The 22,211-nt window shown below is 69.5% G+C and overlaps 1 protein-coding gene across 3 annotated transcripts in view; it reads left to right on the top strand.

Annotated features, from left to right (window-relative positions):
* The window catches only part of CACNA1A (calcium voltage-gated channel subunit alpha1 A), a 32,167-nt gene that overhangs the window by 5,593 nt on the left and 4,363 nt on the right, over positions 1-22,211 (top strand). The window contains exons 4-45 of one of the 3 annotated variants that reach the window (XM_087777978.1): positions 929-1,020; positions 1,100-1,252; positions 1,698-1,885; positions 2,448-2,551; positions 2,635-2,750; positions 2,825-2,878; positions 2,983-3,072; positions 3,317-3,526; positions 3,602-3,714; positions 4,537-4,649; positions 4,923-5,054; positions 5,189-5,261; positions 5,353-5,470; positions 5,555-5,622; positions 5,696-5,802; positions 6,269-7,003; positions 7,194-7,552; positions 7,671-7,812; positions 7,894-8,023; positions 8,738-8,797; positions 8,867-8,973; positions 10,359-10,458; positions 10,562-10,722; positions 10,789-10,929; positions 11,013-11,214; positions 11,304-11,468; positions 11,815-11,925; positions 12,210-12,293; positions 12,370-12,486; positions 12,614-12,679; positions 12,758-12,858; positions 13,588-13,738; positions 13,812-13,939; positions 14,695-14,791; positions 17,120-17,225; positions 17,779-17,886; positions 17,954-18,054; positions 18,607-18,710; positions 18,789-18,927; positions 19,316-19,426; positions 20,304-20,339; positions 21,892-22,087. In XM_087777978.1, the coding sequence (XP_087634104.1) occupies positions 929-1,020; positions 1,100-1,252; positions 1,698-1,885; positions 2,448-2,551; positions 2,635-2,750; positions 2,825-2,878; positions 2,983-3,072; positions 3,317-3,526; positions 3,602-3,714; positions 4,537-4,649; positions 4,923-5,054; positions 5,189-5,261; positions 5,353-5,470; positions 5,555-5,622; positions 5,696-5,802; positions 6,269-7,003; positions 7,194-7,552; positions 7,671-7,812; positions 7,894-8,023; positions 8,738-8,797; positions 8,867-8,973; positions 10,359-10,458; positions 10,562-10,722; positions 10,789-10,929; positions 11,013-11,214; positions 11,304-11,468; positions 11,815-11,925; positions 12,210-12,293; positions 12,370-12,486; positions 12,614-12,679; positions 12,758-12,858; positions 13,588-13,738; positions 13,812-13,939; positions 14,695-14,791; positions 17,120-17,225; positions 17,779-17,886; positions 17,954-18,054; positions 18,607-18,710; positions 18,789-18,927; positions 19,316-19,426; positions 20,304-20,339; positions 21,892-22,087 (5,789 nt within the window). Of the gene's footprint in view, positions 1-928; positions 1,021-1,099; positions 1,253-1,697; positions 1,886-2,447; positions 2,552-2,634; positions 2,751-2,821; positions 2,879-2,982; positions 3,073-3,316; positions 3,527-3,601; positions 3,715-4,536; positions 4,650-4,922; positions 5,055-5,188; positions 5,262-5,352; positions 5,471-5,554; positions 5,623-5,695; positions 5,803-6,268; positions 7,004-7,193; positions 7,553-7,670; positions 7,813-7,893; positions 8,024-8,737; positions 8,798-8,866; positions 8,974-10,358; positions 10,459-10,561; positions 10,723-10,788; positions 10,930-11,012; positions 11,215-11,303; positions 11,469-11,814; positions 11,926-12,209; positions 12,294-12,369; positions 12,487-12,613; positions 12,680-12,757; positions 12,859-13,587; positions 13,739-13,811; positions 13,940-14,694; positions 14,792-15,222; positions 15,320-17,119; positions 17,226-17,778; positions 17,887-17,953; positions 18,055-18,606; positions 18,711-18,788; positions 18,928-19,315; positions 19,427-20,303; positions 20,340-21,891; positions 22,088-22,211 lie in introns of all 3 variants that reach the window. The other 2 variants (XM_087777977.1, XM_087777976.1) reach the window with 2 other exon arrangements.

Below are 22,211 nucleotides of genomic sequence, written 5' to 3'. Positions count from 1 at the left end.
ATGGGGCTGATGGGGATGAATGGGGGTGATGGGGATGAATGGGGGTGATGGAGGTGACTGGGGGTGAATGGGGCTGATGGCGATGAATGGGGGTGACGGGGATGAATGGGGGTGACTGGGGCTGATGGAGGTGACTGGGGGTGAATGGGGCTGATGGGGATGAATGGGGCCGGCCGGTTGCTGTGGTGACAGGCGGCAGGAGGGGACCCTCCCGGGGGCGGGGGGGCGGTGGGGCCAGCAATGGGCCCCTGGGGTGCGTCCGGGCACCTGGGTCCCTCCGCTGCCACCCGGGTCCTTGGGGACCCTGCGGGCTGGTGCCGGCCGGGGGCTGCGACCCCCCGGGCTGGGCCTGGCTCCGGCATCGGCATCGGCAGCGCCACCGCGCTCGGCCCGGAAAGGCTAAATATAGCCCAGCGCTGCCGCCCGCGCTGCCAGCACCGGCTCCCGGCCCTGACGGCACGGCCGTGGGCACGTGGCCATGCGGCGGGGATGTGGGGGCTCACTGTGGCCGTGATGGCACAGCCGTGGGGCACGTGGCCATGCGGCGGGGATGTGGGGGCTGACGGTGGCCGTGATGGCACGGCCGTGGTCTCGTGGCTGTGCGGTGGGGACGTGGGTCTCACTGTGGCCGTGATGGCACAGCCGTGGGGCACGTGGTGGCCCGTGGATGATGGGTGGCTCTGCTGGGATGTGGGGGCTCTTGGTGGCCGTGACGGCACAGCCCACGGGGGCACGTGGCCGGGCTGGGACGCGGTGGCCCGCGGGGGATGTGTCCGTGGTGGGACACCGTGGCCCATGAGGATGTATGGCCATGCTGGGACGTTGTGGCTCTTGGTGGCTGCGGTGGCACGGCTGGTGGGGGTCCCTGGCTGGGCCGGGGTGCCGGCTGTGGGGGGTCCCTGCCCGCTGATCCCCCCCTCGCCCGCAGCATCCTGGCCACGGTGGGCTCCCAGTTCGACCTGCGGACGCTGCGGGCCGTGCGAGTGCTCCGGCCCCTCAAGCTGGTCTCGGGGATCCCAAGTGAGTGGCGCGGGGGGGCCGGGGGGCCGGGGGGCCGGGGGGCCGGGGGGCCGTGGCCGCTCAGCCCCGTCTGGCGCAGGTTTACAAGTCGTCCTGAAGTCCATCATGAAGGCGATGATCCCGCTGCTGCAGATCGGCCTCCTCCTGTTTTTCGCGATCCTCATTTTTGCAATCATAGGATTAGAGTTTTATATGGGCAAATTTCACACCACCTGCTTCGACCTGGTGACGGGTAGGTCCGGCCCCCCGAGCCCCCCGAGCCCCCCGAGCCCCCCACACCCTCCCTGCCCCCTCGCCACCCGCCCGGCCGCAGCCTCCCCAGCCGGGCGCTCGGGGGACGCCGCGGGGACGCCGCGGGGCTGGGAGCGGGGCCGGGGGCTGCCTCCGTCCCCCCCGCCCCAGCTCCCTGGGCCCGTGGCCCGCGCCCGATATGGAACGGCCTAATTACTTCTCTCCCCTGATGAAGCTGCCGTTAATTGGCGGGAGCTATTTCTGCACGGCGGCCGCGTCAGCAGCGGGGAGGGGGGGCCGAGGCGGCTGCGGGAGGGGTCCGGCAGCCCCGCGGGGGGTCACCCCCAGACCCCGGACTCTCCCGGGTGAGCGCGGCCCTGGGGGGGGATGGGGGGTCCGGCCTGGGGGTGGGGCAGGAGCGATCCCCGGATCTGTGCCCCCCGCAGACGAGATCAAGGTGGAAGTCCCCTGCGGGACGGACGAGCCGGCCCGGATCTGCCCCAACGGCACCAAGTGCAAGAAGTACTGGGAGGGGCCCAACTACGGCATCACCCAGTTCGACAACATCCTCTTCGCCGTCCTGACCGTCTTCCAGTGCATCACCATGGAAGGGTGGACAGACCTCCTCTACTATGTGAGCCCCGGCGCCGCGGGGATGGGCGCCGCCGCGGGGCTCCCCCCGCTCCCCTCTTTTCCCTCTTTCTGTCCCTCGAGGGCTCACTGCTCCCCGAGGGGTCCCCGAAGGGGTCCCCCCTCACCGTTCCCACGCTCCGACCCCACCAGGTGCACAGGGATGAAGAGAAACGGGGCGCAGCCCCCGCTTCCCAAAAGCAGGAGGCAGCTTGCAGAGGAGGGGTCGCTGCGGAGCAGGAGGGTACCCCAAAAAAAGGATGCTGGGGTCCCCCCTCTGCCGGCAGCCCCGAGCCCTGCAGGGACGCTCTGCATCCCCCCTGGCCCCCCCGGCCCCCCGTGTCCTCCCGCGGCCCCCCGTGGCCCCCATGTCCCAGCGCGGCGGGGGAGCACGGCCGGGGGATTTGGGGTGCCACCAGCCCCGGGGGGGGATGCCGGAGCCGCCCCCCCCGTCCCAGGGCCTATATCCAGCTGCAGAAACGGGGCCGTGCCCCCCCTCCCCCGGCTTGTGGGACCCCCCGGCTCATGGGACCCCCCCAACCCTGACCCCTCCTTCGCCCCCCCAGAGCAACGATGCCTCAGGGAACACTTGGAACTGGCTGTACTTCATCCCCCTCATCATCATCGGCTCCTTTTTTATGCTGAACCTAGTGCTGGGGGTGCTGTCCGGGTAAGCGGCGGCCGGGGGCTCGGCGGGGGGCTCGGCGGGACGGGGGGGGCCCACCCCGGCCCCCCCTGACGCCGGCCCCGCAGGGAGTTTGCCAAAGAGCGGGAGCGGGTGGAGAACCGCCGGGCGTTCCTGAAGCTGCGGCGGCAGCAGCAGATCGAGCGGGAGCTGAACGGCTACATGGAGTGGATCTCCAAGGCGGGTGAGGGTCGCGTCCCCCCCCGGGAGCCCCGCGCACCCCCCGCCCCACTGAGCCCCCCGCTTTTCTCTCAGAAGAAGTGATCCTGGCGGAGGACGAGACCGAGGGAGAGCCCCGGCACCCCTTCGATGGTAAGTGCCCTGCCCCGGCGCGCGCCCCGGCGGGGGGGCGCGGGAGTCCCGGTGGGGACCCCCGGGTGACGCCCGCCTCCCTCTGCCCCTCGCCCCTGCGGGAGCTCTCCGGAGGGCCACCATCAAGAAGAGCAAGACGGACCTGCTGAGCCCTGAGGATGCCGAGGAGCAGCTGGCCGACATCTCCTCCGTGGGTGCGTGGGTGCCCCCGGCCGGGGGCGGTGGGTGGGGGTGAGGCGATGATGGGCGGCGGGGTGAGGGGTGGGAGGGCGACGGGTTGGGGGGGCTGATGGGCGATGGGGTGACGGGCACGGGGGTGACGGGCGCGGAGGTGACGCGTTGGGGGCTGATGGGCGATGGGGTGATGAGTGGGGGCTGATGGGCGATGGGGTGACGGGCGATGGGGTGATGAGTGGGGGCTCCCCCCGCGCCCCGCAGGCTCCCCCTTCGCCCGTGCCAGCCTCAAAAGTGCCAAGCTGGAGAACGCCACCTTCTTCCACAAGCGGGAGCGGAGGATGCGCTTCCACATCCGCCGCATGGTGAAAACTCAGGCCTTCTACTGGACCGTGCTCAGTCTGGTAGCGCTCAACACCCTGTGTGTTGCTATCGTTCACTACGACCAGCCAGATTGGCTTTCCGACTTCCTCTGTGAGTGCCGCCCCGCCGCCCCCGCGCCCGCCCCGCGCCCGGCCCCCGCCCCCCCTCACTCTCTCTCCCCCCCAGACTATGCAGAATTCATTTTCTTGGGACTCTTTATGTCCGAAATGTTTATAAAAATGTACGGGCTGGGGACGCGGCCTTACTTTCACTCGTCCTTCAATTGCTTCGACTGTGCCGTGAGTCCGGCCCCGAGCGGGCCACGGCTGGCGGGAACGGGATGGGATGGGATGGGATGGGGCGGGGAATGGGACAGGGATGGGAATGGGGATGGGATGGGGTGGGGTGGGGATGGGATGGGGGTACGATGGGATGGGGATGGAGATGGGATGGGAATGAGGATGGGATGGGATGGGGATGGGATGGCAATGAGGATGGGATGGAGATGGGGATGGGGATGGGATGGGCATGGGGATGGAGATGGGATGGGAATGAGGATGGGATGGGATGGGATGGGGATGGGATGGGATGGGGATGGGGATGGGGACAGGCCAGGGATGGGATGGGATGGGATGGGATAAGGATGGGGATAGGCCGGGGATGGGATGGGATAAGGATGGGGATGGGGACAGGCCGGGGATGGGATGGGATGGGGATGGGGACAGGCCGGGGATGGGATGGGATGGGGATGGGGATGGGGACAGGCCGGGGATGGGATGGGATGGGATAAGGATGGGGACAGGCCGGGGATGGGATGGGATGGGGATGGGGACAGGCCGGGGATGGGATGGGATGGGATAAGGATGGGGACAGGCCGGGGATGGGATGGGATAAGGATGGGGATGGGGACAGGCCGGGGATGGGATGGGATAAGGATGGGGACAGGCCGGGGATGGGATGGGATGGGGATGGAGACAGGCCGGGGATGGGATGGGATAAGGATGGGGATGGGATGGGATAAGGATGGGGATGGGGACAGGCCGGGGATGGGATGGGATAAGGATGGGGATGGGGACAGGCCGGGGATGGGATGGGGACCGGACGGGGCCACTCCGCCCCAGGTTATCATCGGAAGCATCTTCGAGGTGATCTGGGCTGTTGTGAAGCCGGGAACATCCTTCGGGATCAGCGTGCTACGAGCTCTCAGGTTACTGCGCATTTTCAAAGTCACAAAGTAAGTGCTGCTCTGTCCATCCGTCTGTCCATCCGTCTGTCCGTTGGTCAGTCCGTCTGTCGGTCGGCCTGTCCGTGTCTGTGGGTCTGCGAGCGCAGGGGCAGTGCGAGCACGAGCGAGCGGGGGGATGCACGGAGCCATCGTGGGGTGCCAGGCTGCCAGGCGTCCCCGTGTCCCTGCGTCCCGTCGGGTCCCCGTGTCCCCTCGTCCCCCCGCCGTCCCCATGTCCCCTTTGTCCCCCCGCGGCCCCAGAGCCTGGCTCTGCCCTGCCAGGTACTGGGCTTCCCTGAGGAACCTGGTGGTCTCCCTCCTGAACTCCATGAAGTCCATCATCAGCCTCCTCTTCCTCCTCTTCCTCTTCATCGTCGTCTTTGCCCTTTTGGGGATGCAGCTCTTCGGGGGACAGTGAGTAACCGGGTGGGGGACAGGGCTGCCCCGGGACCACCCTGGCCCCCCAGCGTGGGGGTGTCTCTGTGCCCCCAGGTCCCTGCTGGGGGGCACCCAGCAGGGGTGGGACTCCCACTGGTGCCCCCCCCCAGGTTCAATTTTGACGACGGGACCCCTCCCACCAACTTCGACACTTTCCCAGCAGCAATAATGACGGTGTTTCAGGTAGGGACCCCCCGTGTCCCCCCCCGGGGCCCCCAAGGAATTGGGGTGCCGGGGGGTCCCCGCTGCCCCCGCGGCTCCTTCTCCCCCCCAGATCCTGACGGGCGAAGACTGGAACGCGGTGATGTACGACGGGATCAAATCTCAGGGCGGCGTCAAGGGGGGGATGGTTTTCTCTGTCTACTTCATCGTCCTCACCCTCTTCGGCAACTGTATCCTCGGGGCGCGGGGGCCCCGGGAGGGGCCGGGCCGGGGGGGATGTGCTGGGACCTGCTTTGCCTTGACGGGGCGCCCAGACACCCTCCTCAACGTTTTCTTGGCCATCGCGGTGGACAACCTTGCCAATGCGCAGGAGCTCACCAAGGTGAGGACCGGGGCCGGGGCCGCCATCGCCCGTGGCCTCGGGGCTGGGCTGGACACGGCGCGGGGCTTTGCAGGACGAGCAGGAGGAGGAGGAAGCTGCCAACCAAAAGCTGGCGCTGCAGAAGGCGAAGGAGGTGGCCGAAGTGAGCCCGCTCTCCGCAGCCAACATGTCGGTCACCATGTAAGTGCATCGTGTGCCCAGCTCCATCCCGGCTCCGTCCCTGGTTCCATCCATGTTTCCATCCCCAGCTCCATCCCAGCTCCGTCCCCAGCCCCAGCTCCATTGCGGCTCCGTCCCCAGCTCCATCCCCGGCTCCATCCCCAGATCATCCTTGAATCCATCCTTCTCTCAGTCCCCAGCTCCATCCTCTGCCCCACCGCCAGCTCCATCCCATCTCCGTCCCCGGCTCCATCCCCAGCTCCATCCCTGGCTCCATCCCCGGCTCCACCCAGGCTCCATGCTCACCTCCATCCTCAGCTCCATCCCGGCTCCATCTTCAGCTCCATCTTGGCTCCATCCCAGCTCCATCCTCAGCTCCATCCCGGCTCCATCCTCAGCTCCATCCCGGCTCCATCCCGTCTCCACCCTGGCTCCGTCCCGGCACACCTCAGGCTCCCCCGACGCGGGCTGTGGCTCCCCGCTGCAGGAAGGAGCAGCAGAAGAACCAGAAGTCCTCGAAGTCGGTGTGGGAGCAGCGGACGAGCGAGCTGCGGAAGCAGAACCTGCTGGCCAGCCGGGAAGCCCTCTACAGCGAGCTGGACCCCGAGGAGCGCTGGAAGGTGCCCTACGCGCGCCACCTGCGCCCCGACATGAAGACCCACCTGGACCGGCCGCTGGTGGTGGACCCCCAGGAGAACCGCAACAACAACACCAACAAGACGCGCCCTGGCGAGCCGCCGCTGGAGCCCCGCTTCGGCCAGCCCCGTGCCGAGGAGCTCCGCCGGCAGCTGCGCTACCCCGACCCCGGTGGCCCCCGCCCCGGGGACCCCCCCGGCCCCGACGGCCGCCGGGCCCGCAGCGGCAGCCGCGAGCCCGAGCGGGAGCCCAGCCAGGAGCGCGCCTACACCGACGCCGAGCGCCTCAAAGCCCTTGAGCGCCGGCACCGGCCCGGCGGCAGCCGGGACGGCCGCGCTGGCTCGCCCCAGCCTGAGCGCGAGCACCGGCGGCACCGGGCACACCGACGCGTGGCCGAGGAGGGCGAGGAGGGCGGGCGGCCTGAGCGGCGGCCACGGCACCGAGAGGGCAGCCGGCCGGTGCGGGGCGAGGGGGACGGGGAGCACGGGGATGGCGAGCGACGCCGGCGGCATCGGCACGCCGTGCCAGCCGCCTACGATGGTGAGGGCAAGCGGGACGACAAGGAGAGACGGCACCGGCGGCGGAGGTGAGCGGGGTGGGCAGGACCCCCTGGGGCTGGCGGGACCCCTGTGGGGCTGGTGGGACCCTCTGGCACTGGGGAGCTCCTCCGGCTCCCGGGGGGACCCGAATCCCCTCTGGCAGCCCCTGCTCAGCGCCCACCCCGGGACCTGTGCCAGGGGTCCCCTCTGAGCCCCCTCCTCTCCGCTTTCCCCCAGGGAGAACCAGACCCCCGGGGCGCCGGCGGGGCCCACGCTCTCCACCACCCGCCCCATCCAGCAGGACGTGGGACGCCGGGAGCCCCCCGTCGCAGAGGACATCGACAACATGAAGAACAACAAGCTGGCCACCGCCGAGCCCCCCGCGCCCCCCCCCGTGGGCAACCACACCGCCTGCCCTGCCGGGGCCCCCCCGCGCCGGCCCCCCGTCGCCCCCAACCCGCCCCCCGAGAACAGCCTGGTGGTCACCAACCCCGGCGCCCACAACAACCCCGCCAAGGCGGGGGCGAAGCCGGAGCACACGGCCGTGGACATCCCGCCCCCCTTCCCGCCGCCCCCCACCAGTGCCCTGGTCCAAGGTAGGGGCCCCCTCGGGGGCCTGGGGGTGCAGGTGGTCTGCGGGTCTGGGGTGCGGGGAGTCTCGGGGCTGGGGGGGACCCGGGGTGTCCGGGGGCCGTGACGGCGATGCTCCCGCAGTGAACAGGAACGCCAACCCCGAGCCGCTGCCCCGCAAGGAGGAGGAGGAGGAGAAGAAGGAGGAAGGCGACGGGCAGGAGGAGAACGGCCCCAAGCCCATGGTGCCCTACAGCTCCATGTTCATCCTTTCCACCACCAACCCGTGAGCGCTGCGGGGGGCCGGGGGGGCTGGGGGTGCTGCTGGGGGTGCCCCTCGCCCCCCGACACTGTGTGCCCCCCCCAGGTTCCGCCGGCTGTGCCACTACATCGTCAACCTGCGGTACTTCGAGATGTGCATCCTGATGGTCATCGCCATGAGCAGCATCGCCCTGGCCGCCGAGGACCCCGTGCAGCCCAACGCTCCCCGCAACAACGTGAGCCCCCGCCTCCCCCCACCCTCCACCGGGGCACACGGGGACCCCCGGGCGCTGTCGGGCGGTGGCGGGGCTGAGCCCCCTCCTCAGGGTGCTGCTTTGCAGTGTGGGGTGCCCCTAAAACAGCACCTGGGGCTGTACCGAAATGGGGTCCCCCCTTGTCCTGCCCATGGCCCCAGGGTGCAGGGGGGTCCCACAGCCATGGAGTGGGGGGGGGTCCCAGGGTGCCAGGGGGGTCCCAAGGTGCCAGGAGGGGCCTGGGGTGCCAGGGGGGTCCTGCAGCCCTGGGGTCCCAGGGGGTTCCGGGGGTCTCGGGGTGCCAGGAGGAGCTTGGGTTGCCAGGGGGGTCCCAGGATGCCAGAAGGGTCCTGGGGTGCCAGGGGGGTCCCGCAGCCCTGGGGTTCCAGGGGTCCCGGGGTGCCAGGGGGTTCCTGGGTTGCCAGGGGGGTCCCAGGATGCCAGAAGGGTCCTGGGGTGCCAGGGGGGTCCCGCAGCCCTGGGGTGCCAGGGGGTTCCGGGGGTCCCAGGATGCCAGGAGGGTCCTGGGGTGCCAGGGGGGGTCCTGCAGCCCTGGGGTCCCAGGATGCCCGGGGAGGTCCTGCATCCCCGGGGTGCCACAGGGTCCCGGGTGCCAGGGGGTCGCAGGGTGCCAGAGGGGCTCAGGGTGCCAGGGGACCCCAGGCATCTCCCCCCACCCCACCTCTTTTCTCCCAGGTCTTGCGCTACTTCGACTACGTCTTCACGGGCGTCTTCACCTTCGAGATGGTGATCAAGGTGAGTGGGGGGGTTACGTGGGGCGGGGGGCCCCTCCGGCACCCCCTCACCCCCCCTTGCCCCCCGCAGATGGTGGATTTGGGGCTGGTGCTTCACCAAGGTGCCTATTTCCGGGACCTGTGGAACATCCTGGACTTCATCGTGGTCAGCGGGGCGCTGGTGGCCTTCGCCTTCACGTGAGTCCCCCTCGGGGACACGGCGGGGTCCGGGGCAGGGGTGGGCACGCCTGGGTGCCCCCACGCTCGGGGGCGGCGTTGGCACCGGGGAGAGGGATGGGGGGACAGCGGGGAGGGGATGTAGGCGGCGGGGTCTCGCCTCTCCCAGTGCCTCCCAGTGGGGCTGTCCCACCTCCGCTCAGCCCCGCTGGGCTCCGTCCCGCGGCTGCGCAGCCGCTCACCGCCCGCCCTCCGCGTCTGCTGCCCGGCTGTCCACGCTCTGCTGTGTCGCTTGACGTCCGTCCTCGGCCGCTTGCCGTTGCGCTGTGTCGTCCTGTCACCGTCCCGGTGTCCCCGCACCCCGGCAGCGCCGCCCCTGCGTCCCCAGGCAGGATCAGGCCCCGGTGCCTGTGGGGCCGAGCAGTGCAGAAACCCAGCTAGGGCTGGAGTAAACCCTAACTAAAGATGAGGAGTTCCTTAGCAAAGGATGAGTAGCCTCTTTGTAAGGGATGAGGGGTCTCCTAGAAACGGATGAGCATCCCCCGAGTCACTGAGCATCCCCCGAGTAAAGGGTGAGCATCCCCGAGTGACAGAGCATCCTCGAGTGATCGAGCATCCTCAAAGCAAAGGCTCAGCATCCCCCAAGTAAAGCGTGAGCATCCCCGAGTCACTGAGCATCCCCCAAGTAAAGCGTGAGCATCCCCGAGTCACTGAGCATCCCCCAAGTAAAGCGTGAGCATCCCCTGAGTGACTGAGCATCCTTAAAGTAAAGTGTGAGCATCCCCAAGCCACTGAGCGTCCCCCAAGTAAAGGATGAGCATCCCCCAAGTAGCTGAGCATCCTTAAAGTAAGGGGTGAGCATCCCCTCAGGTGCGGGGTGAGTAAACCCGGAGCAGACCCTGAGGACCTCCCGGGAAGCCGGGATCCCCCGTGGCTCCCCCAGCCTCCCACTGGGAAGCGGCCGGCGGGGCCGGGGGGCGCGGGCACGGGGCGGGGGCCGGGCTCTCACCGTGCCTTGTCTCTCCCCTTCCTCTGCCACCGGCCGCAGGAGCAGCTCACGGTAAAGTCTTTCTGCCTTCGTCTCCCGCCCGTCTCCGTCCTCGTGCTCTCCTCGTGCTCATGGTTGCGCCTCGCTCCCCCCTTACTCCCCCCTCTGCATCCCCCTCCCCAAAAGCAGCCTCAGGGATGGGGCCACGGGAAACGCCAGGCTCTCCCTGGCGTGGGATGAGTGTGGGGGGCCTCAGCCTGGAGCCCCCCGTGCTGGGCAGCCGCTGCCTGCTTGGCCAGGGAGGGGACCGTCACCGCTGGGGAGGGGAGGGGACGGAACCACCTGCGGTTCTGCCGGGACACCGGGGTGCCCCGAGCCGCCATGCCGGGGGCCCCACGTCTCCCCGTGCCCCCCGCAGTGGCAGCAGCAAGGGGAAGGACATCAACACCATCAAGTCCCTCCGCGTCCTCCGTGTCCTCCGGCCCCTGAAGACCATCAAGAGGCTGCCCAAGCTCAAGGTGGGCGAGGGGGCGGATAGGGAGGGGGCTTCGCTCCCCACCCCGGGTGCAAGGTGGGGGGGTCCCGGCCAGTGCCGACCCCCTCCCTGGTCCCCGTCCCCAGGCCGTCTTCGACTGCGTGGTGAACTCCCTGAAGAACGTCCTCAACATCCTCATCGTCTACATGCTCTTCATGTTCATCTTCGCCGTGGTGGCCGTCCAGCTCTTCAAGGGCAAGTTCTTCTACTGCACCGACGAGTCCAAGGAGTTTGAGAAGGACTGCAGGTACGGCCCGGCCGGGCGGGGGTCCGCCGCCCCCCCGCCCCGTCCCACCGCCCCCTCCCCTCCCAGGGGGGAATACCTGGTCTACGAGAAGGACAACGAGGTGAAGGCGCAGAAGCGGGAGTGGAAGAAGTACGAGTTTCACTACGACAACGTCCTCTGGGCGCTGCTCACCCTCTTCACCGTCTCCACCGGCGAGGGGTGGCCGCAGTAAGGGCGCAGGGACCGGCGGGGGGATGTAGGGCCGGGGACACCAGGACCCCCACCCCGTCCCTGCCCTCGTCCTGCTGCAGGGTCCTCAAGCACTCGGTGGATGCCACCTACGAGAACCAGGGTCCGAGCCCCGGTTACCGCATGGAGATGTCCATCTTCTACGTGGTCTACTTCGTGGTCTTCCCCTTCTTCTTCGTCAACATCTTCGTGGCCTTGATCATCATCACCTTCCAGGAGCAGGGGGACAAGATGATGGAGGAGTACAGCCTGGAGAAGAACGAGGTGCCGCCGCCAGACCCCCCAGCGCCTTTCGGGGAGCCCCCCACCAGGCCGGGGGTTGGTGACGCCCGCCCTGTCCCCTCACCCTGCAGAGAGCCTGCATCGACTTTGCCATCAGCGCCAAGCCCCTGACGCGGCACATGCCGCAGAACCGGCAGAGCTTCCAGTACCGCATGTGGCAGTTCGTGGTGTCGCCACCCTTCGAGTACACCATCATGGCCATGATCGCCCTCAACACCATCGTCCTCATGATGAAGGTCAGCAGGGACGGGCTGGGGGTCCTGGGGAGCCCCTCTGGCTCTGTCCCATCCCTGTCCCCTGGGACCCGTGTGTGTCCCCTTGGTCCTGTCCCCTGGGGTTTGTCCTTCTCCCTGGGACTTTTCCCTGTCCCCTGGACCTGTCCCCCTGGCTCCATCCTATCCCTGGATCCATCCCTGTCCCCCTGGATCTGTCCCTGTGCCCCCTTGATCTGTCCCTGTCCCCCCAGGACCTATCCTGTCCTCCTGGATCCATCCTACCCCCCGGGATGCACCCCTGTCCCCCCAGGAGCTGTCCCTGTCCCTGTCCCCGTCCCTGTCCCCATCCTCCGCACTGTCCCCCCAGTTCTACGACGCCTCGGACGCCTACGAGAACGTGCTGAAGATGTTCAACAACGTCTTCACCTCCCTCTTCTCCCTCGAGTGTCTCCTGAAGATCATGGCCTTTGGCGTGCTGGTACGTGCCGCTGTGCACGGGGGAGGGGGACCCTGGGGACCCCAGGGGACCGGTGCCACGCGTCCGCCCCAGGGCATCCCGCACCGCACTGGCAGGATCCTGGGAACCAGTGCATGGGTAACTGGGATCCCGGCAGCCGGTGCTTGGGTAACTGCGGGATCCCGGCAGGCGGTGCACAGGTACCGATGGGATCTGGGGAGCCGGTGCATGGGTAACTGGGCTCCCGGGAGCTGGCACGCCGGCGGCACCGCTGCCCCGTGTCCCTTGTCCCCTTCCCTTCACAGAATTACTTCCGTGATGCCTGGAATATCTTCGACTTTGTCACGGTCCTGGGGAGCATCACGGACATCCTGGTGACGGAGTTCGGGGTAGGTGGGAGCCGCCGCGGCCCCGGGGCCAGGGCTGGGCTCCGCTCAGCCCCGCTCAGCCCTCGTGTCCCCCCAGAACAACTTCATCAACCTCAGCTTCCTGCGGCTCTTCCGGGCGGCGCGGCTCATCAAGCTGCTGCGCCAGGGCTACACCATCCGCATCCTGCTCTGGACCTTCGTCCAGTCCTTCAAGGTGCTGCCCAGCGCCCCCCAAACCCCACATCCCCCCGGCCACTCTCACCCGCGGGCTGGCAGCCCAGCCCGCGCCGGGGGCCGCGTCCAGCCCCGGCACGGCGTGACCGGCCCCGCTTTGCCCCCAGGCTCTGCCCTACGTCTGCCTGCTCATCGCCATGCTCTTCTTCATCTACGCCATCATTGGAATGCAGGTGAGAGCCCCTGCCCCCCGCTCCCCCAGCCCCTCACCCCAGCCCCCCGCTCCCCCTGAGCCGTCACGGCCACCCCAGGTCTTCGGCAACATCGGCATCGAGGAGGAGGATGACGAGTCAGCCATCACCCAGCACAACAACTTCCGCACCTTCTTCCAGGCCCTCATGCTCCTCTTCCGGTGAGTCCCCCCGGCACGGTCCCAGTGCCACCCGGGGTACCCAGTGCCATCCTGGCGTGTCCCCTCAGCACAGTCCCGGTGCCACCCAGGGTACCCAGTGCCATCCTGGCATGTCCCCCCGGCATGGTCCCGGTGCCACCCAGGGTACCCAGTGCCATCCTGGCATGTCCCCCCGGCATGGTCCCGGTGCCACCCAGGGTACCCAGTGCCATCCTGGCATGTCCCCCCGGCATGGTCCCGGTGCCACCCAGGGTACGCAATGCTGGCGTGGCCCCCCGGCATGGTCCCGGTGCCACGCAGGGTACCCAATGCCGGCATGTCCCCCCGGCACGGTCCCGGTGCTACCCGGGGTACGCAATGCCGGCGTGGCCCCCCGGCACGGTCCCGGTGCCCCCCAGGGTACCCAATGCCGGCGTGTCTCCCCGGCACGGTCCCGGTGCCCCCCGGGGTACCCAATGCCGGCATGTCCCCCCGGCACGGTCCCGGTGCCCCCCAGGGTACCCAGTGCCGGCGTGTCTCCCCGGCACGGTCCCGGTGCCACCCAGGGTACCCAATGCCGGCGTGTCCCCCCGGCACGGTCCCGGTGCCCCCCGGGGTACCCAATGCCGGCGTGTCCCCCCGGCACGGTCCCGGTGCCCCCCGGGGTGCCCAGTGCCGTGCCGGCGTGGCCCCCCTGCCTGGCCCCCTCCCCAGCTGGGGTCACCCAGCAGCGTCCCCCCTTTGCCGCAGGAGCGCCACGGGGGAAGCCTGGCACGAGATCATGCTGTCCTGCCTCAGCGGGAAGCCCTGCGACCAGAACTCGGGCATCAAGGAGGATGAGTGCGGCAACGAATTCGCCTACTTCTACTTCGTCTCCTTCATCTTCCTCTGCTCCTTCCTGGTGAGCCCCGGGGGGCGCGGGGGGGACCCTGGCCCGGCCCCCCCACCCCGACACCCCGCTCTTGCCCCCCTAGATGCTGAACCTCTTCGTCGCCGTCATCATGGACAACTTCGAGTACCTGACGCGCGACTCCTCCATCCTGGGCCCCCACCACCTGGACGAGTACGTCCGCGTCTGGGCCGAGTACGACCCCGCCGCCTGGTAAGGACCCCCGGTCCCCTTTCCGCGCCGGGGTGCGGCGGCTCCCGGGGGCTTGGCTGGCCGGACCGTGTCCCCCCCGAGCCGTGCAGCGGGGTCCGGGGGGCACAGCAGGTGCCCAAGAGCCCCCCCAGGTCCTCTGGGGCCAGTGGCCCTGGTGTCCGCCCGGGGAGGGGTCCCCCAGGGGCTGCCCCCCCCGAGGGGGAGTCCCCCAGGTCCGCCATCCCCACACAGCCGTGGGGGGCCCGGCCCCCCCCCCAGCGCCGATTAACCTGTCCTCTCTCGATTGTAGGTGCTCGGCCGCCGGATTTCTCCCTCTCACCCCCGCCCCAGCCCCCAGCCCCAGTGCAATGCAAAGCGCCTTGGCCGGACCCGGGGGGTCCCGGGGGGTCCCTGCCATGTCCTGGGGGGTCTCTGTTGTGTCCCAGGGTCCCCCGAGAGGCCCTGGGGGCTCCCTGGCTGCTCTCGGGATGTCCCGTGATGCTCTGCCGGGTCCTCAGTGCCCTGTACTGGGCTGGACCGGTCCATACTGGGATCAGCGGGGATGGAGCCGGGGGGGCTCCAACCCTCCCCACCACCACCCCGCGCCCCCCATCCCCGTCGCAGCCAAGAGGCGGCTCAGCATGGGGGGTCCCAGCCCCCAGCCCCATCCTCCCCCCGCCCCAGGGCCCGTGCCTCCGTTTCCCCGGCCCCCCGGCGCGTCCGCGGTCGCGCGCGTCTCCGGCGTCCGCACTAACCCCCCTGTATTCTTCTTGCAGTGGCCGCATTCATTATAAGGATATGTACAGTTTATTACGCGTAATATCTCCCCCATTGGGCTTAGGCAAGAAATGCCCTCATAGGGTTGCTTGCAAGGTTTGACTTACACTAAAAACCTGCTGAGCATCAACGGAATGAATGTTGCTTATGGTTTCTCGGATATATATATGATATCTATATATATATATATACACAGACACGTCCCGCACCCCGGGGCCGGCCCCAGCCCCCAGCGCGCCGCATGGAGCCCCCGTCCCTGCCCAGCTCTGCTTGCTGCGGCCCCCGGCCGCGCGGCCGGACCCCCAGTGCCGCGGGGCTGCATGGGCACCGGCCATCGCCTTCCTCCCCTCCTCCTCCTCCTCCTCCGCGGGGCCCTGGGCTGCGGCCGGCCGGGTTTAAACCTCTTTTTTTTTTCCTTATTGTTTTTTTTTTTATTTTTAATTTTTTTCTCCGCGTCTGTCTCTCTCGCCTCTTTTTTGTCCTTTTTCTGTCCGATGTCTCTTCCTTCTTGTTCTCTCCGCTCCCAGGGGCCGGCTGACTTTCATGGACATGTATGAAATGCTGAGACATATGTCCCCGCCCCTGGGTTTAGGCAAGAAATGCCCACCCCGTGTTGCTTATAAGGTAGAATAACTCTTCCCACCAGAGCGAAGCCCCCAAAGCCGTGCCGGTTCCCAGCGGCGGCACCGACTCAGCCCGGCCGATGCTTCTCGGCCTCTTTTTTTTTTTTTTTTGCTTGGTTTTTTTGTTTTTGTTGGTTTTTTTTGTTGTTTTTCTCCTCCTGCGGCAAGCCCTGACCAGCGCGGCGGCCGCCGGCCCCGCTGAGCCTCCGCGCGTCCCCCAGGACGGGCTGGGTAAGATCCGCCGCCCGAGGAGCGTGTGCCCCCCGCCACCGCCCTGCCTGCCGCGGGCTGGAGGCTCGGGGCTGGACCCCCGGAGCCCCTGGTGGGGACCCCCTTGGGGCTCGGCCAGCCCCCCCGGAGCCCCTGGTGGGGACCCCCCCATTGGGCTCAGCCAGCCCCCCCAGAGCCCCTCTTTGGGGACCCCCATGGGGCTCAGCCAGCCCCCCCCCAGAGCCCCTGTTTGTGGACCCCGCCATGGGCCCCAGCCAGCCCCCCCAGAGCCCCTCTTTGGGGCCAGCCCCCCCAGAGCCCCTATTTGGGGAGCGCCTGGGGGCACAGCCGGCCCCCCCCGCAGAGCCCCTGTTTGTGGACCCCCTCATGGGGCGCCGCCAGCCCCCCCAGAGCCCCTGTTTGTGGAACCCCCCCCATGGGGCTCAGCCAGCCCCCCAGAGCCCCTGTTGAGGGCCAGCCCCCCAGAGCCCCTATTTGGGGTCCCCCTTGGGGCTCCGCCAGCCCCCGCCCAGAGCCCCTATTCGGGGTCCCCCATAGGGCTCAGCCAGCCCCCCCAGAGCCCCTATTTGGCGTCCCCCTTGGGGCTCAGCCAGCCCCCCCAGAGCCCCTATTTGGGGACCCCCATTGGGGCTCAGCCAGCCCCCCCAGAGCCTCTGTTTGGGGCCAGCCCCCCCATACTGGGGGTCCCCGCGGGGCTTGAGGCCGCCTTGCCCAGAGCAGCCCATTTTTAGGGACCCCCGGGCTCACGCTGCCTGCCCAGAGGGGCCCCCCCGGGCTCTCCCTCGCCCCTGCCGCCTCCCCCACTCTCCCCTCTCCGTCTCCCCTCCCCTGGCAGCGAGCCCCCCGGCCCCCGCCCGGCCCCCCCGGCTGCTGCACGGCCCGCGACCCCCGGCCGCGGGGGCTTCGGGTGCTCGGGAGCTGCATCGTGGGGCACGGGGGGATGCGGGGGGCGGGGGGGGGGGCGTGGCGACGCTGCATCTCCGTGCCTCAGTTTCCCCATTGGCATTGCTTGCTCCCTGCCCTGCTGCTCGGCACCCCCAAATCCCCCCTCACGGGGCTGCATGGGGGGGGTCCCTGCCTTTTTTGGGGGACCTTCCGCCACCCGCTTGGCACTGGGAGCTGGGGCGGGCGCGGGGCACCGTGGGGCTGAGGCCTGGCAAACTCATCGCTTCTCCCCCCACCCCCAGCCCAGGCACGTCTCCCTGCACCCCCCACCCTGAGGATGCCGGTTTGCACCCAGAGAAGCCTCCGGCCGCCCCCCGTCCCCGGAGCGGAGCCGGGAACCATCGGCCCCCTCCCTGCTGCATGCGCTGCCCACTGCATGCGCTGCCCGCCCGGACGCCGGGGTCCCGCTTGGCCGTGCTGTGCCCCCCGCCCCGGGCATCGCGCGGGGGTCCGGGGGCTGCGGCCTGGGGAGAAGGCGGGGGGCCGGGGGGGGCTCGGGGAGGGCGGCGGGACACGCGCCTCAGTTTCCCCAGCGGCTGCGGGGTGGCCCCCGCCTTCTCGCCAGCCCCCGGGCACGGCGGGAGGGGGCCGCGGCTGACGCCCCCCGCTCTGTTCGGCCCCGCAGCGGCTGCTCCGCATGGACCTGCCGGTGGCCGACGACAACACGGTGCACTTCAACTCCACCCTCATGGCCCTGATCCGCACCGCCCTCGACATCAAGATTGCCAAAGGCAAGGGGGGCCGGGGCCGGGGACCCCGGCGGGAGGGGGAATGGGGTCCTCGAGGGGCCGGGGATGGGGACTCTGGGGGCACGGCAGCCTTGGGGGGCCAGGGAGCCTGAGGGGTTGGGGACCAGGACGCTGGAGGATGGGGATGAGGGTGGGGATGAGGATGGGGACTCTGCGGGTACGGGGATTCTGGAGACTGGGGATGAAATCCTGAGGGAATGGGGCCCAAGACCCTGGCGGGGCAGGGACCCTGGGGGCATGGGGACAGGGCTCCCTTGGGTGACAAGGATAGGGACGGGGTCCCTGGGGTGAAGGGGACGAGAACGGGGGGAGCCCAGGGATGGAGGCCCCTGGGGAATGGGGGAAAAGGGGGGACAGGGGGACATCGGGGGACAGGGGGATCCGTCAGGGTCCATGGGGCAGTGGCAGGGCAGAAGTGTCCCTGGGGGGGACAGGGAGGTCCCCATGGGGCGGGTGAGGGCAGGGAGTGGCAGGGGGGCCCCTGGGGGGACGGGCGGCCCCCGAGGGGACGGGGCGCTCAGCCCTCTCTCCGCAGGGGGAGCCGACAAGCAGCAGATGGACGCGGAGCTCCGCAAGGAGATGATCGCCATCTGGCCCAACCTCTCCCCCAAAAACCTGGACCTGCTCGTCACCCCCCACAAGTGTAAGGGACCATCCCCATCCCCGTCCCCATCCCTGTCCCCCTCGTCCCTCACCCTCTGCACCCGCAGCCACCGACCTGACGGTGGGGAAGATCTACGCCGCGATGATGATCATGGAGTACTACCGGCAGAGCAAAGCCAAGAAGCTGCAGGCCATGCGGGAGGAGCAGGTGGGGCTCCCAAACCCGTCCCCTCCCCGCGGCCCTGCGGTGTCCCCAGCCCAGCTCTGTGCCCTCCCCGTGTCCCTCCAGTGTCCCTGTTCCAGCTCTGTCCCCTCCTCTGCCACCTCCAGCATCCCCATCCCAGTCTTGTCCCCTTCCCAAGTCGCTCCTGTGGTCCCATCCCATCCCTGAGCATCCCTCCAGTGTCCCTGTTCCAGCTCTGTCCCCTCCTCTGCCACCTCCAGCATCCCCATCCCAGCCCTGTCCCCTTCCCATGTCTCTCCAGTGTCTCCAAGCGTCCCAACTTCATCCCATCTTTGTGTCCCCATCCCCAAGCATCCCTCCAGTGTCCCCATCCCCTCTCCCTGTCCCCATCCCTCCCCCGACTGCCCCAGCTCTGTCCCCTCCCTGTGTCCCCATCCCATCCCCATGTCCCCATCCCATCCCCGTCTGTCCCGGCTCCAGCCCCTCCCTGCGTCCCCGCGTCCCAGCCCCATACCGCCCGTGCTGCGTCCCCACCGCGTCCCCACCGCGTCCCCAGCCACTCTTGTGTCCCCACAGAACCGGACGCCACTGATGTTCCAGCGCATGGAGCCGCCATCCCCCACGCAGGAGGGGACCCCGGGGCTGGACGCGGCGCCCACGGCTGAGCCGGCCGCGGGGCTGTAAGTGCCACGGGCCCCATCCTGCCCCTGCCCGGCGCGGGGCAGCCGGGAGGGGGCTGAGCCGCCTGTGCCCCCCAGGGCTGCGCGCGACGGGGGCCTGAAGGAGAGTCAGTCCTGGGTCACCCAGCGCGCCCAGGAGATGTTCCAGAAAACGGGGACCTGGAGCCCTGAGCGGGGACACCCCGAGGACATCCCCAACAGCCGCCCCAACTCCCAGGTGAGGGGCTGCGCCACCCCGGGGTCCCCCAAGCCCCGGCCAGCCCCACGTCCCTCCAGCCCCCATGTCCCCTGAACCCTATCTCCCCCATCTCCACCCAGCCCCCGTGTCCCCAGGGGTCCCCTGAGCCCCATCTCCCCTGTGTCCCTCCAGCCCCCGGGTCCCCAGGGGTCCCCTGAGCCCCATCTCCCCTGTGTCCATCCGTCCCCCATGTCCCCAGAGGTCCCCGTGTCCCCACCTGCACATCCATCCCGATGTCCCCTGGTGCCGGCCCCCCCAAACTCTGCATGGCACGCCGCTGTGCCTGGGGCGGGGGATGTCCCCGGTGTCGGTGCCGTCTGCCCCCCAGTGCCTCAGTTTCCCCTGTTGACGCCCCTGTCCCCCGCAGTTGGTGGAGATGCGCGAGATGGCGAAGGACGGCTACTCTGACAGCGACTACCTGCCCATGGAGGGGCACGGCCGCGCCGCCTCCATGCCGCGGCTCCCCGCCGAAAACCAGGTGAGGGGACCCCTTCCAGGGTGCTGCCGGGCACGGCCGCAGCCCCGCTGCCTGCGCCAGCCGAGGGGCAGCCGGCACGGCTGTCCCTGTCCCCCCGAGGACGCCAGAGACGGTCCCCAGGCTCGGCAGCACGACCCCATCGCCCCCCTGCAGCCCCTTCCCACGCTGCCGTGGCCAGCGATGCTTTAACGGGGGGGTGGGGGTGGCTTTTGGGGGGCCGGGACGCCTGGCCCGTGCTGTGGTGGCGAGGGCAGCGTGGTCGCGGTGGGGTGTGACCCTGCCGATGCACCCGATGGCAGGAGCAGGGCCCCGCGTCCCCCCAATGGCTGCAGCTGCTGGGTTGGGGGCTTGCGGGGGGCATGAGCATGGCGGCAGTGGGCAGGGGGCTTGGGGGGGGCACGAAGCCGGGGGGGAGATGCCACCTCCCCCCGCTCAGAGCCGTGGCCGTGGGGCAGCCAGGTGGCCACCGGTCCCTGTGCGGGGACGCTCCCGCATCTGCTCCGGCGCGGAGTCGAGCCTGCGCGGGCGCACGTCTCCCCCCAGCAGCCGTGAAGTGGGGAGCCGTGGCCACCCTGGCCACCCAACGGGGACTGGCGTCCTCTGTGCCAGCAGGTGCCACCGGCTTTGGGGGTGTCGCCCCCTCTGCATGCCCAGGCCCGGGGATGGGGACGGGGACAGGGACAGGGACAGGGACGGGGACAGGGACGCTCTGGCTGCTCTGCTCATTGCTGCTGCTCGCCCGGCCGGTGCTTGGCTCCGTGCGGGGCGACCCCGCTCCCGCTCTCCCCGGCCCCCCTCGCTCCCGCTGGCCCCGTGTTTACTCTGGTCTCTCTCTCTCTCCCGGCTCTGCGGGCACCGCCTGGGCTGGCTCTAGCAGAGGAGGAAGGTCCGACCCCGAGGGAATAACCTCAGTGTAGGTACCGCCGGGCCCCGCCAGAGCCCCCCGCTCCCCCTGCTCCTTCCCGGCCCCTTACCCTGTGCAGCCGACCCCCCATCCCTCCCTCCCTCCATCACTGCTCTTATCTTGCTGTCCCCTGCTCCAGCCATCTCTGTCCCACCAGCTCCTGGTCTTCATCACTCTCCTTTCACTGCTGCATCCCTCCATCCCTCCCTGCTTCCCTCCATCCCTCCCTGCATCCCTCCATCCCTCCCTGCTTCCCTCCATCCCTCCCTGCATCCCTGCATCCCTCCATCCTTCCCTGCATCCCTCCATTCCTCCCTGCATCCCTGCATCCCTCCCTGCTTCCCTCCATCCCTCCCTGCATCCCTCCCTGCTTCCCTCCATCCCTCCCTGCTTCCCTCCATCCCTCCCTGCTTCCCTGCATCCTTCCCTGCTTCCTTCCATCCCTCCCTGCATCCCTGCATCCCTCCATCCCTCCATCCCTCCCTCCATCCCTCCCTCTCTCCATCCCTCCCTGCGTCCCTCCATCCTTCCCTCTCTCCATCCCTCCATCCCTCCCTCCATCCCTCCCTCTCTCCATCCACCTTGCCCTTGCACCACCTCTCCCGCCATCCAGCCTTTATTCATTCCGCCATCCTCTGTCCCTCCGTCCTGTCCCTCTGTCCTTCCAGCCCACTCCCCTCCCTCCCGGTCTCTCTCCATCCTGTCTATCCAGGGGCGCCCACTCACCAGCCGTCTCCTGACTCTTCCCCGTCTGTCTGTCCATCCATTCCCAGTCCCGGTCCCCGGCCCCCCTTCCTTGGCCCCCCTGTGCCCCCCTCTTGTCCCTCCCCTCCGTGTCCCATCCCCTGGGCCACCTGGACCCTCGTCGCCCCATGTTCCAGCACCAGCATGGCCAGTGAGGAGCAGCATCCCTGTCCCCTGTCCCTCTGTCCCTCTGTCCCGTCCTCCCCGGTGGCCGGCGACACTCAGGGGTCCCCGGCGGCGGCGGCGCAGCTCAATGGTTAGAGCAGCGGAGGGGGGTCTGTCCCCGGGGGCTGAGACGCTGCACCGGAGCGTGTCCATCCCCAGGGCCATGGGGACGCAGCGACGGGGACGTCGTGTCCCTCCCAGCCCAGCTGCGGGACCCCAGCGGGGAGCACAGCGGGTCGGCACCCACGGAGGCTAGGGGCCGTGGGGACGGTGGCCCGGCAGGGCATGGCTCCGGTGGCTGCGGGGACGGCTCCAGCGGGAGGCGTGGGGACGCCAGTCCTGGCTGCGTCTGCGGCAAGAGGGGAGCAGGGATGGAGCCGGGGGCTCCGGCCGAGGGCTGGGGCAGGACGGGAGGGAGGCTGGGACGTACAGACAGACAGACGGATGGATGGATGCATGGACGAATGGATGGACAGGCGGATGGATGGATGCATGGGTGGATGGATGGACGGACAGATAGCTGGAGGGATGAAGAGAGACAAACGGGCCAGCGCGCACAGGTAACGCACGCACCTCTTCCCCCGAGCCTCCCTGGCCGCGGGAGCCGGCCCCCGGCCCCCCCGGACCGTCCCCGCTCTGCTCTTGCCCGCAGACCATCTCGGACGCCAGCCCCATGAAGCGCTCGGCCTCCATGCTGGGCCACCCGCGCGCCCGGGGCATCCGCCTGGACGACTACTCGCTGGAGCGCGTCATCCCCGAGGACGGCCAGCGGCACCACCAGCGCCGGCGGGAACGGAGCCACCGCACCTCCGAGCGCTCCCTCAGCCGCTACACCGACGTGGACACAGGTGGGACCCCGCCGTCCCCCACCTCCGCCCTCCCTGGGGCACCCCGCGCCTCCCGCCCGGGCGTCCCGTGGGTCGCACCGTTTCCTCCCACCTCGGGTGTCCCCAAGGCCACCCTGTCTCTGAC

This window comes from Nipponia nippon, unplaced genomic scaffold (assembly GCF_047370975.1).
Source record: "Nipponia nippon isolate SJK-2023a ecotype South Korea unplaced genomic scaffold, ASM4737097v1 scaffold_42, whole genome shotgun sequence".
Taxonomy (NCBI): Eukaryota; Metazoa; Chordata; class Aves; order Pelecaniformes; family Threskiornithidae; genus Nipponia; species Nipponia nippon.
The sequence above is the reverse complement of the archived record's forward strand: the minus strand, read 5'-3'. Positions and strand labels throughout refer to the sequence as shown.